This window comes from Pelodiscus sinensis, chromosome 1 (assembly GCF_052426305.1).
Source record: "Pelodiscus sinensis isolate ZL-2025 chromosome 1, ASM5242630v1, whole genome shotgun sequence".
NCBI lineage: Eukaryota > Metazoa > Chordata > Testudines > Trionychidae > Pelodiscus > Pelodiscus sinensis.
This window is the reverse complement of record NC_143052.1, coordinates 136,396,905-136,412,255: the sequence shown is the minus strand read 5'-3', so window position 1 is coordinate 136,412,255 and position 15,351 is coordinate 136,396,905. Positions and strand designations below refer to the sequence as shown.

Sequence of the window (15,351 nt, the reverse complement as noted above, 5' to 3'; positions counted from 1 at the left end):
GCTACACCTATGGCCAGCCTGTGCAAGGGAGAGTCCAGCTCACTGTGTGCAGAAAGCACTATTACGACCGGTGTAACGAAAGCCCCAAAGGAATCTGTGAAGCTGTTACTGGGGAGGTAGGACACATGCTGGCCTGGCTGGTTCTTTTCTTCTAAATGGCATCGCCTAGGACTTTACATGGCGTTTGGAGGCTTTATTGGCTGCATTTCCTATTTCTTGGGGTGGGGCTAGAGGCACTGCCAGAAACAGGCAATAGCTCATGGGCATGGTTGGAGGCCTTTGGATGGGAAGGATTTTTTAATACACTGTTGATTAATTTGGCCCATTACATATGGGAACCACAGAGAGGTGGGCTAGACTGCAAGTGGAGTGACTGTGCAGACAAATCCAATGACTGTTTTTCATGTGCAGCCTCAGATGTTATAGGCTGTTTTATTGAGTGAGGACCAAGACCCTGGGCTACAGCTACACTGCGGCACTGTTTTGAGATACTTCTGCTATCCTGAAATAGCAATTCTGCATTTTTGAAGCAAGCCCGTTATTCTGAAATATAATGAGCTCGCTATTCTGACGTCCCTGTAAACCTCATTCCATGAGCACCATACAGGGAATACAGCTTATTTCCTAATTTGATGCTATTTCAAAATTAACTGAAATTGCATAGCTTATTTTGAGCCAAGGCTGCAGGGTAGACATACCCTATGGCTACATCTAAACTGCCCCCTTTTGTGCAAGAAAATATGCAAATTAGGTGAAGTGGTGAATATCACTACACCTCATTACTGAGTCACCATTTTGTGCAAGGGGCTTTTGCGCAAAAAGGAGTCATCTACACAGTTCCTTTTTGTGCAAAAAACCACTCCTATACAAGAGCCATTCTTCCTGGAAAAATCAGCAGAATGGCTCTTGCACAAAAGCCACTTGAGCTAAAATGGCATTAAGTATGCAAATGAGGCACAGCGATATTCAATGCTTCGCCTCATCTGCATATTTTCTTGATGAACAGTATGTGTTTTTCTTTAGCAAAGAGCATAAATTTACAGCAACCTACCCTAGGAATGGGAGTGCAAGCAGCTGAATTGTGTTTTATCAGATTTAACACCAAAACTGTTAGCCTGTTAACTCAAAGAGAAATAATTCCACTTCAGGGAAGAGGGTAGGACAAAAGCAGTCACCTCTTCTCTTGGATCAGGTGCGGCCAACCTGAGCCTGAAGGAGCCACCATTTGGACATTGCCAAAGAGCTACAGTACTTCCCATCAGGTGCCTCCTCTCCATTCTCCAGCATCTATTGCCCACCAGCAACCCCACCCATCAGTGCCTCCTCTTCCTTCTTCGCACCGCCTGCCCACTGCAATCTGCTGTTTCATGGCACTCAGGAGGCTCTGCGGGGGCGGGAAGGAGTGAGGGTGCATTACACTTGGAGGAGGAGGCAGAGCCAGGATTTGAGCACTGGAAAGTTGGCACCTGAAGTTGCAGCCCTGGAGTTGGTGCCTGAGCAAGGAGCTGCATATTAACTTCAGAAGAGCTACAGGTTGGCCACCCCTGTCTTAGATCAACAGAGCCTTGTTGCTCTTGTTTATGTATGGAAGGCATCTAGAAAAGGCCACAAAAATTGGCCTTATGCCTTTTTGTTTTTTGTCTTATGAACGTTATATTTGTGAGGACGGCCAACAGAGTGAGATTTTTTGCCCTTTTTCCCCAAAGCATTTATTGTGCATCTTCTTTCTCTTTTTTTAAAACTTTAGAAATTCAGTTTTTCTGCCCTTGAAGATTCCATCAAGGAAGAGAGAACTACTAACATTGTGTCTTTACCTGAGCTCAGGGAATGGGGGAGGGAAGGAGGGTTTCCGGGCGGAAGGCAGTGGCACAGGAGTGATGGTGCTGAAGGGCTGGCTTGCTATGGAGCAACAGGGAAGCACTAAGGCAGGTGGAGGAGCGAGAGCAGAAGTGCTAAGGTCTGCAGAGCCTCACAGAGGAGGCCAAAGAGCAGCTTCCTGACCATTCAGAGACCTGGGCTCTTTCCCGTCATGCTGACTGGGTTGTCCCTTCACTTTTCAGCTGGGGACAGATGGCTGCATAACTAACGTCATCAGCACCAAAACATTCAAGCTTTATCACGCCAGGATGTTTGGGTACCTTGAAGTGGAGGCAACTCTCACAGAGGCTGGAACAGGTAACGCTGCTGGGAAGGGAGACTGGAATATGGCTGGGGTAGCGGCAGGGGTGCAGGCTGCCTTTGGGATGCCTCTGGGAGAGCTGGTTCTATTGAATGGGAATCGCTGATGTCCCAGCATGAGACTCACTTCACCATCAAGTGAATGACTTTCTAAGAGTAGGTGTCCTGTCCAGGTGCTGGGTCTGCATCTGATCATTCAGGGCAGTTTCCTTGCAGCCATATCTCGCCCCAGCTCTGATTCCTGTCTCTTCTCCCTCTCCCTCCTTCAGGGGTGCAGATCACAGGCACGGACTACATTTCCATCTACCAGGCAAGGGAGTCACTGTGGTTTAAGAACGTGGACACCTACTACAAGAGGGGAATCCCTTTCTATGGAGAGGTAGGACAGCAAAGAGAGAATGTGCTAGGCAAAGTCTGGCATCACAGAAGTGACCCCTATTCCCCTTGGGAACCTGTCACTGGGAGGGGATCTGTGCAGACAAAATGACACGAGCCTTTTGGGGGCCAGAGAAGAAAGTGCTTATACTGGGCAGGAAGGGTTCCAAGTCGCCTGAGCAGTGCAGGTTTCACAGATCAGCAGCCTGCAAAGGCCCTTCCTGGCTGGCCCAGGGAACAAGAGCCTGAGGTGAGGATTTGAATTTTGTTTCCCACTTGGTAGCATTTAACATTTTGGGGGCTGTGAACTGACCATCACTGGAGAGTCATGGGGCGGGGGGGCTTCCCCGAGAATAGTTTATAGCTGATCCTGTATATAAACTCTTCCTTCTCCCCTCCACAGCAGGGCTATTTCTCCTTTGTCGCCCCGGGAAGCTCCACAGGGAATTTTCCCTCCCTGTGCTTCAGAGAAACAATACGAAATACCTTTGGCATGTATTTCAAATACACTGCACTATTTGGTGACAACACCTGCTCTCTTCCCCGTAGCCTGCACCCAATAAATGGGGCCTTACCTGTCATGTACATTTTCTGAACTCCCTGGGCATCTTTATTTGTTCAGATTCAGATGGAAAAAGAGGATGGCGTCCCTGCTGCCAATGAGACCATCAGGCTAATGCTCAACGAGGCGTATATGGCTAACTATATCACAAACGAGAATGGCACTGCTTGGTTTTCCATCGACACCTCCAAGCTCTTTGAGGCCAGTTTTACGTTGCGAGTAAGTAACTGAGAGAACTACGGGGAAAGGCTCCATTCCCCACAGGGTCATTCACTCATGGGAGGAGGGAGATCCAAGCTGGTATTCACACGGGAAATATTGTTCTGGTGAGTCCAGTGTGTGGGGAAGTGGCTAGTCTCTCCAGGGACATCTGCCTCCATGGGAAGAATAGTAGAGGAGAAGGAAGGGAAAACTGTTTTTAGAGGAACTCAGTGGGCTCATTTTCATTTGGTTTCCCAATATGGATCCCTCAGCAACCGTGGACGTGTTCCTCTCAAAGGATGACACGAGGACAACATTCATCAGAGAAGATGATAATTAACTTACTTTCATACGGTGGTTTCAGCTGTCTGGCTCCGCCATTGTGTCTTCTAATTGTTTCCTTTCCCTGGGCACAGAGTTCTGCCCTCACTGGGATGAAATACCCCCTCAGTGCCTGCTGCCCACCCACCCAGCTCCAATCTTTCCAGCTTGCTCTGCAGTTTGGTATTGGCCCCTCCTGTATGATTGGTGCCTCCCTTGATTTTGGTGTTATCCCTAATTTGATCCTGAGTCAAATTGCAAAAAAGAAACTAAAATGCAAAGTGGCCGTGCAGGAGACAGAGGTTCTTGCTAGATTTGGTCACTGTCACAAATACCTCTGGATACTGCAAGAGCAGCTGGCTAGCAGGTGGCGTGCATGCTGAGAGTGACACACTGCATCACTAAGACCAGGTGGGGCTCAAGCAACACCAGTTCCTTCCTGCCTTCTCAGTGCAGAACCTGCCCCCTGCCTCTTCGTCTTGCCCCATCCAACCTGGGTGCACTGATCTCCAAGCCAACTGTGGTGTCACTGTGGCCTCTCTCCCTCCCTACAGGACTGTTCCAGACACACATCCCTAGGTACACACTCACTCTGTCCTTTACTTTGCCCTGGCATGGGGAGAAGAGAGGTAGCAGCAAAGCCAGTCTATCTGGAACTGGTGCCATGCTAGCTCTGCAGAGTCCCCTAACAGCGCATGCAGTGGTTGCCAGCCCTGCAAGTGTACGTAGTGACCTGCCTGCCCATGCACACCGGAGAGATCTGCATAAGGTTAGCCTAGTTCAGCATGCATCCTAGCTGGGCTGGACTTGCTGTGTGGGAATGTGCACACAAGCTCATATTCCAAATACTGGTTGTGCTATTAGACTGACTAGCCCCTAAAGCCCATTCCCATTGCTTTACACAGTGTCTCTGAGCAACAGCTGCCAATGAACATTTCTGCCCCAGGTGCCTTTTGAAGCTTTAATTCCTCTTCATAAAATCTTCTGTTTGCTTTTTCCTTTGTTCCGTGCTAGGCCACATATGCCATAGATGACTGTCGAGACCTTGGCCTGATGGAACCTTACACACCCGAGACCTCCCACTATGTCCAGCGCTTCTACTCCCGCACAAATAGCTTTGTGAAGCTTGAGCAGGTCCCAGAGGTGCTGAGCTGTGGCCAGGAGAGGAGGATCACGGTGCAGTACGTTTTGAATAAAGAGGGATACGGGGATGCCAGCCATGTGAACTTCTACTACCTGGTAAATGTTGGGTGCCTGCTCTGCTTCCTTATAAGCCTCTTTACTGTTAACCAAGGATGATTATAGATCAAGTCAGAAATATGTAACCTGCCCCAGGCAGGGGGAAATATCAGAATGGATCCATTGTCTTGTCAATGGGTTCCAGCAGGGCTCTGCCCATTTACTTCTCGAATGAATTAAACACTGATCTTATGTCAAGGCACGGTGAGAATGAGGCAGTGGAGAGCAGAAAATAACCACTAGAGGGACTCTTCCCCAGTCCCTAGTGCACAGGGCAGGGCTGAGGGGCACTGGCAGGGCTGTGAGGGGATCCCAGGGCTGGAATAGCAGAAAGAGAGGAGTTGCAGGGTAGGACTGGGGGCCTTGCTAGAGCTGTGTGTGTGGAATGCGGGAGGGGGGAACTAGCATAGGATCTGCCTACAGTTATGTCTGACTCCTATGAGACTATCCATCCTTCATTTTAGTGAGCCCCAAATTTCACGATACTGATCATTAATGAAAAGTAGATATGTACTAGCCCATTGAGACAGTTTGGACTTTACTGATCCTGCCTTTTGGTATCTCTTTGTGCCCAGGTAATGGCTAAAGGCAAAATTGTTCTCAATGGCCAACAGGAAGTCAGCATCGGCAGTGGTGAGTCTGAGATGTCAGGGTTGGAAAACAAAGATGTGAACACCAAAGAATACACGTATTGAGTGAAATTGGCTAAAAATGGAGTACAGCAGTTGGTCGGAATCTGTTTCCATAAGTTAGTTACTAGGCCTATCTCCCACATAAGTCACAACCACTACATTATTAACACTGGAAGGGGACTTTACTGCAGCATGTGGTCTATCCCATGGCATCAAAGCCAGATTAATTCCATTGCTCCTAAACTGAATGATTAGCTGGGGGTGCCACACCATGTGAATTTGTTCCTTCCTTCTCTTTGATTTCTCTTCAACGGGAATTTACAAAGTGTTCACTAGGACTCCTCACCATTCATAATCTGAAAGGTGTGAATGATCATCTAAGTCCCATGATATTGTTTCTGATCCCTGATTGGAGACTGATCTGTCTCTTGTCAACATTAAGTGTGTGCATGTTTTAGAACATAAGAACGGCCATACTGGATCAGACCAAAGGTCCATCTAGCCCAGTATCCTGTCTGCTTACAGTGGCCAATACCAGATGTCCCTGAGGGAGGGATCACAACAGGTGATCCTCACATGACCCTCCCCTGTCTCCCATTTCCATGACAAACTGACTAGGGACACCATTCCTACACATCCTGGCTAATAAGCCATCGATGGACCTAACCTTCACGAATCTATCTAGCTCTTCTTTGAACCCTGTTGAAGTCCTAGCCTTCACCTCATCCTCTGGCAAGGAATTCCACAGATCGACTGTGCTCCAAGTGAAGAAAAACTTCCTTTTGTTTGTTTTAAACCTGCTGCCTATTAATTTCATTTGGTGACCCCTAGTTCTTATATTGTGGGAATAAGTAAATAACTTTTCCTTATTCACTTTTCCCACACTAGTCATGATTTCATAGACCTCTCTCATATCCCCCCCTTTTCTAAGAAAAAGAGTCCAAGTCTTTTTAATGTCTTTTCATATGAGACCCGTTGCAAACCCCTAATCATTTTTGTTGTCCTTTTCTGAGCCTTATTCAATGCCAATATATACTTTTTGGCTGTGTCTAGATTGGCATGATTTTGCGCAAATACTTTTAATGGAAAAGTTTTAATGGAAAACTCTGTAGTCTAGACATAGTCTGGGTGGATGTTTTCAGAGAATTATCCATGATGACTCCAAGATCTGTCCCTTGAATAGTTGTAGCCAAATTAGTCCCCATTATATTGTATGTATAGTTGGGGTTATTTTTTCCAACGTGCATTACTTTACATTTATCCACATTACATTTCATTTGCCATTTTGTTGCACAATCACTTAGTTTGGTGAGATCTTTTTGAAGCTCCTCAGTCTGCTTTTTTTCTCCTGGTATAACAGAAATACCTATGTTGTGAGTTTCTCACCCTGTCTCATCTTCCAGGTGCTGGGGTAATACATTAGTCCCTTTCATGTCCATCGTAGCCAGCTACCATATCTCAGCCAGCTAAGAAACTTCTCCTAGAGGTAGAGTCTCGGTCTGTTGGGAGCTGAAGGTCCTGAGTTCAATCTCAGTGGGCAGTATTCGCATTCCCAGGGTGCACCAGACTTAGCATCCCTCCTCCCCCCACACACGCATTTTCCTACTCAGAAGTGAAGCTAAGAGAATTCCTATCTGACTGCAGCTCAACTATCATCCTGCAAGGTGCCTGCTGCTCAGCATCTTCATGCTGGCAGCTGGTATTTCACTGAGGATATGTCTACACTAGCCCTCTAGTTCGAACTAGGGAGGCTAATGAGGGTGACTGAAATTGCAAACGAAATGCGGGGTTTAAATAGCCCGGAAGAACTGCCTGCAGAGAAGGGCGATTCCGAAATAAACCCCTTACTTCAAATTACCAGTTAGACCATGGAATGAGGTTTAGACGTGGGCAGTTCTTCCAGACTAGTCAATTTCCAAAATGGCAACCGCCCAGGAACATGCTAATGAAGTGCAGGATATTTAAATCCCATGCTTAATTTGCAATTTCGGTCGCCCTCATTAGCCTCCCTAATTCAAAGTAGGGGGCTAGTGTAGACATACCCTGACAGAAGCTGTTTGAAGGCTGCTGAGAGCTGGGTCTCCCAACAGCCAGCCATCTTGTTTTAAAGAGCTTTTAGCCTCCATGCAAAAAATGTCCGTTCATCCTCTAACACCCAGATTCCTGCTGTCTCTTCTCTTGGCTTTTCTTACTGCTGGCTCCATGTTCCTCCTGCAGCTCCCTATGACACGTTCTTCATCCCACTGACTGCCAGTGAGAAGCTGGCTCCCACTGCCCAGATACTGGTCTACACTGTGCACCCTGGGGGCGAGCTGGTGGCTGACAGCACCAGGCTCCAGATTGAGAAGTGCTTCAAGAATAAGGTGAGAGCTCCGCTGTCTCGTGAAGGCCCAGCCCAGTCACCACAGGCTTAGGGCCCGGAGAAGACAGGACTCCAGCCCTGCACTCGGGCTCCAGAAAGAAAAGAAAGTGCAAACGTATCTGGGAGACTGAACAAGTGAATGCTGAGGACTCACATGGGAAGCAGGGGAGGCTTGTGTGAGGGACATGGATGGATGTAGGCGGAGAGAGGAGCAGGGATGCTTTGCAGGGCCCTAGAAGAAGGACTCTGGGAGATTGTGTTTGATGGAGAGGCCTGCTCATCAGCTCTTCAAGAGCTTGACATTTACACGTTAATGTGATTCTCTGGAGGGGCTTCATTTCTCTGCTCAATTCCAGGTCCAGCTGCAGTTCTCTAAGACGCAAGGGCTCCCAGCCTCTAACGTCAGCCTACATCTTGTGGCTGCTGCCAACTCCTACTGTGCCTTGCGGGCCGTGGATCAGAGCGTGTTGCTTCTGAGACCCGAGCAAGAGCTGTCTGCTGACTCTGTAAGCCTTGCTGCAAACCTTCTCTTCTCTTTACCCACAGCTGTGCAGAATATTGTGCTTCTCCAGGGTGTGGGATGGGGGGATTGTAGCTTAGCATGGCAGGGAAGTGCCAAGAAACAATTCTGAGATCAGCTTCATCACTGTGCTTCCAAAGAGCCTTTATTCAGCAACTGCACACTGGTATGATAGGATGTAGCTTGGGCCACGTACTTCCAGGAACAGAGAGAAATCTTCACTTGTACTGTAACTTATTACAACATTTTTATTACTGTTTTGCAACTTGTGACCATCTCCTCTCAGTTCATAGGTAGTCTGTTGGCTGCAGCAGTGAACTTCTAACCCCGAGGTTCTATTCCTGCCATTGGACTGTGGGCTGACTTTCAGCAAGTCTCAGTGCCTCTGTCATGTCATCTGTGCAATGGGCACAATGACATTCATTTCCCTTTAAGTGCTTTGAAATCTAGGATACGTCTAGACTGTGGGGGGTGGGTGGATTTCGGGATACCTCCAGTATTAAAAAAAAACACCTCTGCCGCATCAAGGGAACACATCTGCTCTTCCACTTTTTTTTTGCGGAAGAACAGACATGCTGTTTCAGAAGCCCTGTCTTCCTCATTCCATGAGAAAGAAGGGATCTTCCAAAAGAGGTTTTTTTTCTGACATTTGCCAAGTGTAAAAGGCCAAATGTCAGAAAAGACTCTCCCAACAAAAGAATCTGAAAAAGGTACGCACAAAATGCAAAGCACATTTAGAATACCATTTTCCGACAAAAACTTGAAGTCTAGACATAGCGCTACTGATGAAAAGCACAGTAGAAGAGGGAGGTTTTCCTCTTTTTATGTGGTAATACCTGAAATCTACTTCACTAGGGTCATTTCATGCAATTAAAACTGGTATTGTCTAGGGAAGTAAGTAATTGTGTAAGAATGGCATCTTTTTTCTCAAGTGGGCTTGCTTGTTGAGCCTGATCCATAGCAGTCACTTGAACCTTTCAGTTAATGTCAGGGGCCTTTGAATCGGGCTCCTTGTGTAGAAATGTTCAGGTTTATATCTAGTCACTTTAATAAGAAAAACATGTTTGCTGAGTTTTGCTCCCATACACCCTGCAGTACCAGCACAGCTCACAATGAAGGTGATGGAGTCAATTCCTTCTTGAACATCACCAAAAGTGCATCTACACTGCACCCAGAGATTGAAATAAGCTACACAAAATGCATAACTTATTTCGCGTCAATTTTGAAATAGCTTATTTTAAAATTTGGTACTGTCTACACAGCACTTTTAGGCTAAGTCTAAAATATACCCCTCCATCAGCAGTGGGATGTAAATTAGACATTTCAAAAATGCAAATGAAGTAGGGAATTAACTATTCTGCGCTTCATTTGCATAATCACGTCACAGCACTGTTTCAAACAAGCGCCATTTTGAAACTGAAACTTCAGTTTAAACACTTTTTTTTTTACAACAGGGCATTTTTTCAAAAGATCCTGTACTCTGAAGTACAGGATCTTTCAAAAAAGCACCCTGTTGTCGAAAAAAATGTGTCTAAACCACGGTTTCACTTTCAAAACAGCGCTTGTTCAAAACAGTGCCACGATGCACTTATGCAAATGAAGCGCAGGATATTTAATTCCTTGCTTCATTTGCACTTTCAAACCGTCTAATTTACATCACTCTGCCAACAGAGGGGTGCAGTTTAGACAAAGCCTTATTTTGAAAACACCTGCTAGTCCATAAGATCCCCTACTCCTCATGCAATGAGGTTTTCAGGAGCATCGGAATAGCAAGCCCATTATATTTCAAAATAATGGGTGCGCTCAAAAGAGGCAGAATAGCTATCTGGGGATACTAGAGGTATCCCAACATAGCATTGCAGTGTAGATGTCACCCGACAGAATTGTTTGCTGAGTTCCAACCAGTCAGAGCAGTGCAAAACTACCACAAGCAATGGGCCTGCACAGATGTCACCAAAGGCCTGCACTGTCTATATTACTGAAGAGGATGTTCAAGAAAGAGAGAATCCATCTTGATGTTCAGATCCCAGAGAATGTGTGGTGCTGGCAATCTGAGAAAAGAATCTGGAATTGTTGGGAAACCATAAACAGAGCCCAGGCTACCATTTTTATAGAGTCACTTTTCAGAGACCCCTACCATAACAGAGGTGGTTTCTCATCAAGTTGGAGCAAATTAGCACTGTGCACATGAAAGCAGAGAGTTGCATAATCAGGATGGTTTCTGCTTCACTGTGTTTTCTCTCTTGCAGTTTTCCAAAGTCACTGTTAGTCCACCCTGTGTTCAGAGGCTGAGCATGTGAGTCTAACTCAATCTGAAGTCTCCCAGGACAGTTTTCTTACTGAGCTGAGGCACTTCTTCTATCTTCCTTAAAAGAAAAGGGTCCAATGTGGAGTTTGCTCATGCCCAGTAACTGCCAGTGGTGACACAGGAATTTACACCTTTGAGACATTTTCTTGTGCTCACCGGATTTCATCCTCTCCCACCAGGTGTACAACCTGCTCCGTGTATATGACTATTATGGCTATTACTACAATGGGTACAACCTGGAAGATGGCTACATAGAGCCATGCATCCCCGTCAAAGAAACCTTTTTCAATGGCTTATACTACGTGCCTGTGAGTGTTGCTTGTGACAGGGACGTCTATGAGGTTTTCAGGGTACGTATTCTGAATGTTCCCCTAATATTATTGCTATTGTATTGGCTCCAGAAAAGGCAAAGCTGGGGGGTGGGGAAATGAAGGTGTAGAAGTACATGTCTCTGATCTTAAAGCCTTGCTCAGGCAATGTCTCTCCACTCTAGGGGGAAGGTGGATTCACTGGGAAAGTTTGTCATGTCTCAATGGGTCTCCCATTCTGCCCTTGTGGTGACTGTTTCCTGAATTATGCTCAGTTATACTTATTGTGGTTGAGCACACAGCAAGGTAGGGAATTTCCTAAAGAAGACACACTCCCTTGCTATGTCTAAACTACACCTATTTGTCGACAAAGAGATGTAGATTAGGCACGTTGAAATTGCTAATGAAGTGGGGATTTAAATATCCTGCACTTCATTAGCATAAACATGGCCACCACTTTTTCTCAAAACTGAGCTTTTTCGGACCCCCCTCTAAAAAACCGGCAGTCTAGATGCAGATCTGTCGAAAAATAAACCCTTTTTCAAAAGATCCTGTAACCCCCTTTTTTTGAGGAAAACAGGATCTTTTGAAAAAGGGTTTATTTTTCGACAGATCCACATCTAGATTGCTGTTTTTTTTTAAAAAAAGCTCCATTCTGAAAAAAGCTGCAGCCATGTTTATGCTAATGAATCATGGGATATTTAAATCCCCGCTTAATTAGCAATTTTGACATGCCTAATCTATATCTCTCTGTTGACAGAGAGGGGTAGTCTAGACACAGCCTCTTTATGTCTAGACTACATGCCTCTGCCAACCAAGATAAGTATATTAGACATACCGACATAGTCAATGAAGAGGGGATTTATGCACAAGGCATAAGAGATCGGTCGGCAAAGGCTTTCTTGCCGACCGATCCCTGACTTGACTGCTGCTTCGTGCCAACAAACAGCTGAACAGGCACAACGTGGTGGCCATTTTTATTCTAATAAAGCGGGGGATATTTAAATCCCCACTTCACTGACTATGTCAGTATGTCTAATTGACATGCCTCAGTGGCAGAGGCATGTAGTCTAGACATACCCTAGGAAATGGAAAAGATTCAGATGAGATGGGCAACAAAGATGATCAATGGTTTGGAACAGTTTCTGTCTGAGAAGAGAGTAAAAAGATTATGGCTTTTCAGCTTAGAAAAAGATATGACAGAAATCTATAAAATCATGAACTGTGTAGAGAAAGTGAATATGTAAGTATTACTTACACCCTTCACACAACACATAAATCAGGGGCTTTCTGATGAAATTCTAAATAGCAAGTTTAATACAAACAAGAAGAAGTGGGGGGTTTTCACACAGCACATAATTAACCTGTGGAACTCATTGTCAAAGGATGTTGTGATGACTAAAAATACAACTGCATTCTGAAAAGAAGTGGATCTGATGAAGGATAGGTCTATCAATGGCTATTAGTCAGGATGGTCAGGGACACAGCTCAGTGCAGGGGAAAGCCCTAAATCTTCAACTGTCAGAAGGTAGCAGAAGATGGAACAGATCAGCTATAATTGCCCTGTTTTAATCATTCCCCCGAAGCTCTGGTAACGGCCAGTATTGGAGACAGGATATTGGGCAATATGAACCCAATATGGCCATTCTTCTGTTCTTACAAAAAAGAAAAAAGAAAAGGGAAAAGTGTGCAGCACACAAATGGAATGGGCAGGGAGATAGCTGTTGGTTCCAATTGTAGCTTCTATTTGTGCATATAACCACCCATAGATGCTCTAATAGTTAGTGGCTACTAGCAGGCTAATGCATTGTTGACTTCATGGTAACTAGGGCCTTGAGGAAGGAATTGGATGACAAAAGTAATGACCCGGATTGAAATCCGAGCCCCACGGAATCAATGAGAGTTTTGCCACTGATTGCAGTGAGCCCAGGATTTCATTCCTGGTATTAGCTCAGCAGGGCTGTTCCATGTCCGGGGGGTGGCAGGGAGGCAGTTTCAGCGAAATTTGTCACAGATTCTATTAAGGTTTCATGTATAGATGATTTTAAAAGATTGATAAATGATTAATTGATATTATTAAGCATGTGATGGACATGAGCAGTAAGTCATGTATGGTTATGAGAACCTCAGAAGAAGGTTCTTTAAGTGCTTAAAATCCAAGGTTACAAGCAATTTATTTACTTGTTTAACTCTAATAATTTATAACAACTAATTACAGTTTTATGAACACATTAATCATTTATTAATACAAATGCTTACTGATGTTGAATACAATGACAGAAGTGTGCAGTGATTTGGGAATGACTTGGGAATTAAAAGACTTAAGTTTGTCCAACTTTTTGCTCATCAATTACTATGCAACCAGCTCTGTTTCTCAGACAGCCCCATAATCTACGTTTATGCCATGCTTCCCTATGATACTGCAGTGTCCCTCTTGCAGAGGAAACATGTGGCATGAATGGACTGAACTGCTGCTAAGGAACAGTATGTGGGACAACTGAAGTTGTTTGGTTGTATATTCATACACAGTAATATAATTAATTGTTTTATTATTTTTTTAAGGATATGGGCTTAAAGGTGTTTACTAATTCTACAATACGGAAGCCAGTCCTCTGTCTGTATGATGACCGATGCTCGACATATTTCCGACGTAAAACTTCTTCTTCGGTGCAGGAAGGTAATATGTAAGGAATGAAAAGGGGGTGGCTTTGGAAATTGGAGAAAGTTTTTTGCCTTCCAGTTCCAATCTGCCTGTACCTCAACCATGTCTTCTGTGTGTATGAACTGGCCAATCCATGGCCCAGCTTCTAAAGGAACAAGTCTCCATGTCTGTGTGCCTCAGTGGGTGCCTCTTTGCTTTTTTTCTGAAATAAATGGCAAAAACACCTGCATGGAGTCTGATTCACAGTGGCTATGTCTAGACTACATCCCTTTTTCGTAAAAGGGATGTAAATTAGATGTATCACAATTGCTAATGAAGCGGGGATTTAAATCTCCCCCACTTCATTACCATAAAAATGGCTGCCGCTTTTTTTCGGCACGGAGCTTTGCCGGAGAAAAGCGCCAGTCTAGATGCTGATCTTGCGGAAAATAAAGCCTTTTCCGAAAGATCCCTTATCCCTTATTTCAAGAGGGATAAGGGATCTTTTGGAAAAGGCTTTATTTTTCGAAAGATCAGCGTCTAGACTGGTGCTTTTCTCTGGCAAAGCTCTGTGCCGAGAAAAAGCGGCAGCCATTTTTATGCTAATGAAGCAGGGGAGATTTAAATCCCTGCTTCATTAGCAATTGCGATATGTCTAATTTACATCCCTTTTATGAAAAAGGGATGTAATCTAGACATAGTCTTTGTGTACAGGGGAAATTAAGGCAGCTTTGCAATGCTGCCTCTTTTCAGGAGACGATAAAGATTTCTAGGATTCTCTAGGGTAGATTCTAGTGTTCTTTGGTCCAGAGCCTATCCCAAGCTCATTACTGACTTAAAATCTGAGCAAGGAAGTCTCAGAAAATAGGATAGGGCCTTTAATAATGTAGATGCCATTCCCTGTAGTATTTAGCATTCACATGGCATTTTACAGTTCTGAGGCTCAAAGCATTTTGAAAAGTTTTATCCCTCTCTGTGTACCAGGAAGATGTGGAAGTACCACAGCTGAGCTATGGACAAATTAAATCATAGGGTTGGACGAGACCTCAGAAGGTCATTGAGTTCAACTCCATGACTAAAGCAGGATCAACCCCAATTTAATCATCCCAGCCAGGGCTTTGTCAAGGTGGGACTTAACAACCTCTAGGGATGGAGATTCCACCACCTCCCTAGTTACCTATTCCAATACTTCACCACCCTCTTAGGGTATGTCTACACTAGCCCCCTAGATCGATCTAGGGAGGCTAATGAGGGCGACCGAAATTGCAAATGAAGCACGGGATTTAAATATCCCGTGCTTCATATGCATGTTCCCGGCTGGTCGCCATTTTAGAAATTGACTAGCCCAGAGTAACTATCCGCGTCTACACGCAGCAGTGAAACGGGATTCCGAATTAAAGCCCTAAATCGAATTAGCTGGTATTCCTCCTGCAATGAGGTTTACCAGCTAATTCGATTTAGGGCTTTAATTCGGAATCCAGTTTCACTGCCATGTTTAGACAGATATTTAAATCACGCGCTTCATTTGCAATTTTGGTCGCCCTCATTAGCCTCCCCAGATCGATCTGGGGGGCTAGTGTAGACATATCCTTAGGGAAATACTTTTTCCTAATATCTAACCTAGACCTCCCCCACTGCAACTTGAGACCTTTGCTCCTCATTCTGTCATCTGTCACCACTGAGAACAACCTCTCTCCATCCTCT

The 15,351-nt window shown here is 45.0% G+C and overlaps 1 protein-coding gene across 1 annotated transcript in view; it reads left to right on the top strand.

The window, feature by feature from the left end:
- LOC102448833 (ovostatin-like) overlaps positions 1–15,351 on the top strand; it is a 71,749-nt gene that overhangs the window by 20,373 nt on the left and 36,025 nt on the right. The window contains exons 8-17 of the mRNA XM_075902489.2: positions 2–116; positions 2,061–2,175; positions 2,448–2,557; positions 3,176–3,334; positions 4,652–4,876; positions 5,452–5,509; positions 7,726–7,871; positions 8,227–8,376; positions 10,878–11,048; positions 13,569–13,683. Coding sequence (XP_075758604.2) covers positions 2–116; positions 2,061–2,175; positions 2,448–2,557; positions 3,176–3,334; positions 4,652–4,876; positions 5,452–5,509; positions 7,726–7,871; positions 8,227–8,376; positions 10,878–11,048; positions 13,569–13,683 — 1,364 coding nt within the window. The remainder of the gene's footprint in view (position 1; positions 117–2,060; positions 2,176–2,447; positions 2,558–3,175; positions 3,335–4,651; positions 4,877–5,451; positions 5,510–7,725; positions 7,872–8,226; positions 8,377–10,877; positions 11,049–13,568; positions 13,684–15,351) is intronic.